Source organism: Rhinopithecus bieti, unplaced genomic scaffold, assembly GCF_001698545.2.
Source record: "Rhinopithecus bieti isolate Rb0 unplaced genomic scaffold, ASM169854v2 scaffold_13352, whole genome shotgun sequence".
Taxonomy (NCBI): domain Eukaryota; kingdom Metazoa; phylum Chordata; class Mammalia; order Primates; family Cercopithecidae; genus Rhinopithecus; species Rhinopithecus bieti.
In genome coordinates this window covers 4,686,423-4,687,619 of record NW_016808026.1, presented here as the reverse complement: position 1 = coordinate 4,687,619, position 1,197 = coordinate 4,686,423, and the positions used below count along the sequence as shown (strand labels likewise).

At 50.8% G+C, this 1,197-nt stretch overlaps 1 protein-coding gene across 1 annotated transcript; it reads left to right on the top strand.

Moving 5' to 3' along the window:
* The first annotated feature begins 203 nt into the window (after positions 1–203).
* On the top strand, positions 204–932 carry LOC108537581 (D-tyrosyl-tRNA(Tyr) deacylase 1-like). The gene is given in 1 exon segment (XM_017885163.1): positions 204–932. A coding segment is annotated over 1 exon segment (630 nt). The 3' UTR covers positions 834–932.
* The last annotated feature ends 265 nt before the right edge of the window (positions 933–1,197 follow it).

The following is a 1,197-nucleotide window of genomic DNA, read 5'->3' as shown; positions in this document are numbered from 1 at the left end:
CAGAAGAAAGAACAATCTGACCAGCCTTGGTGAGAGCAATCTATGTTGCATAAAACACATTTCTGCTTTTGTGACCACATTGTTCATTAATCTACTGATCAAGCATTAGGGAGACTGGGAAAAAGAATGACTTGGCGGAGCCGCCCTCAGAGTTGCGAGGCCGGAGGCAGTGCGGCGCTGCCCCACTCGCCCCAGCCGCCGTCATGAAGGCTGTGTTGCAGTGCGTCACCCGGGCCAGCGTCACAGTTGGAGGAGAGCAGATTAGTGCCACTGGAAGGGGCATATGTGTGTTGCTGAGTATTTCCCTGGAGGATACGCAGAAGGAACTGGAGCACATGGTCTGAAAGATTCTAAACCTGCATGTATTTGACGATGACAGCGGGAAGCACTGGTCTAAAAGTGTGATGGACAAACAGTACGAGATTCTGTGTGTCAGCCAGTTTACCCTCCAGTGTGTCCTGAAGGGAAACAAGCCTGATTTCCACCTAGCAATGCCCATGGAGCAGGCAGAGGGCTTTTACAACAGGTTGCTGGAGCAGCTGCATAAAACATACAGGCCGGGGCTTATCAAAGATGGCACGTTTGGGGCCTACATGCAGGTGTACGTTCAGAATGATGGGCCTGTGACCACAGAGCTGGAATCGCCAGCTCCCGGCACTGCTACCTCTGACCCAAAGCAGCTGTCAAAGCCTGAAAAACAGCAGCAGAGAAAAGAAAAGACCAGAGCTAAGAGACCTTCTGAATCAAGCAAGGAAAGAAACACTCCCCGAAAAGAAAACCGCAGTACCAGCAGCGGGGCCGAGGGTGACGTGTCCTCTGAACCGGAACCGTAGCTCAGGAGGCAGAATTCAGTATGTTATCATTGGGCAGAACTGGATCCTGAAAAATTCAAGATGCTAAGCACCTACACTACTTTAAGAATTTGGAACTGAAACATGAGGCAAACAGAAATAAGAAAGTGGGAACCTGAATAGCTCTGCAAAAAACACCAAAGGACCATTTTGCCATTTTCTGTTGTTGCTGTGGTGGAATGAGGCAGTGGGCACTGCCGGTGGGTCGGGGGGTGAGTGCGCACGTGGTAGAAGGCATGCGCTTGTGCCCCCCCACAGAAAGGCTTTGTTGGTTTCTGCCACATCTTGGCTTGCTTTTGGAACAGGCTGGCCTAGCATCATTTGTCATCAAGTCCACTGTGGTGTA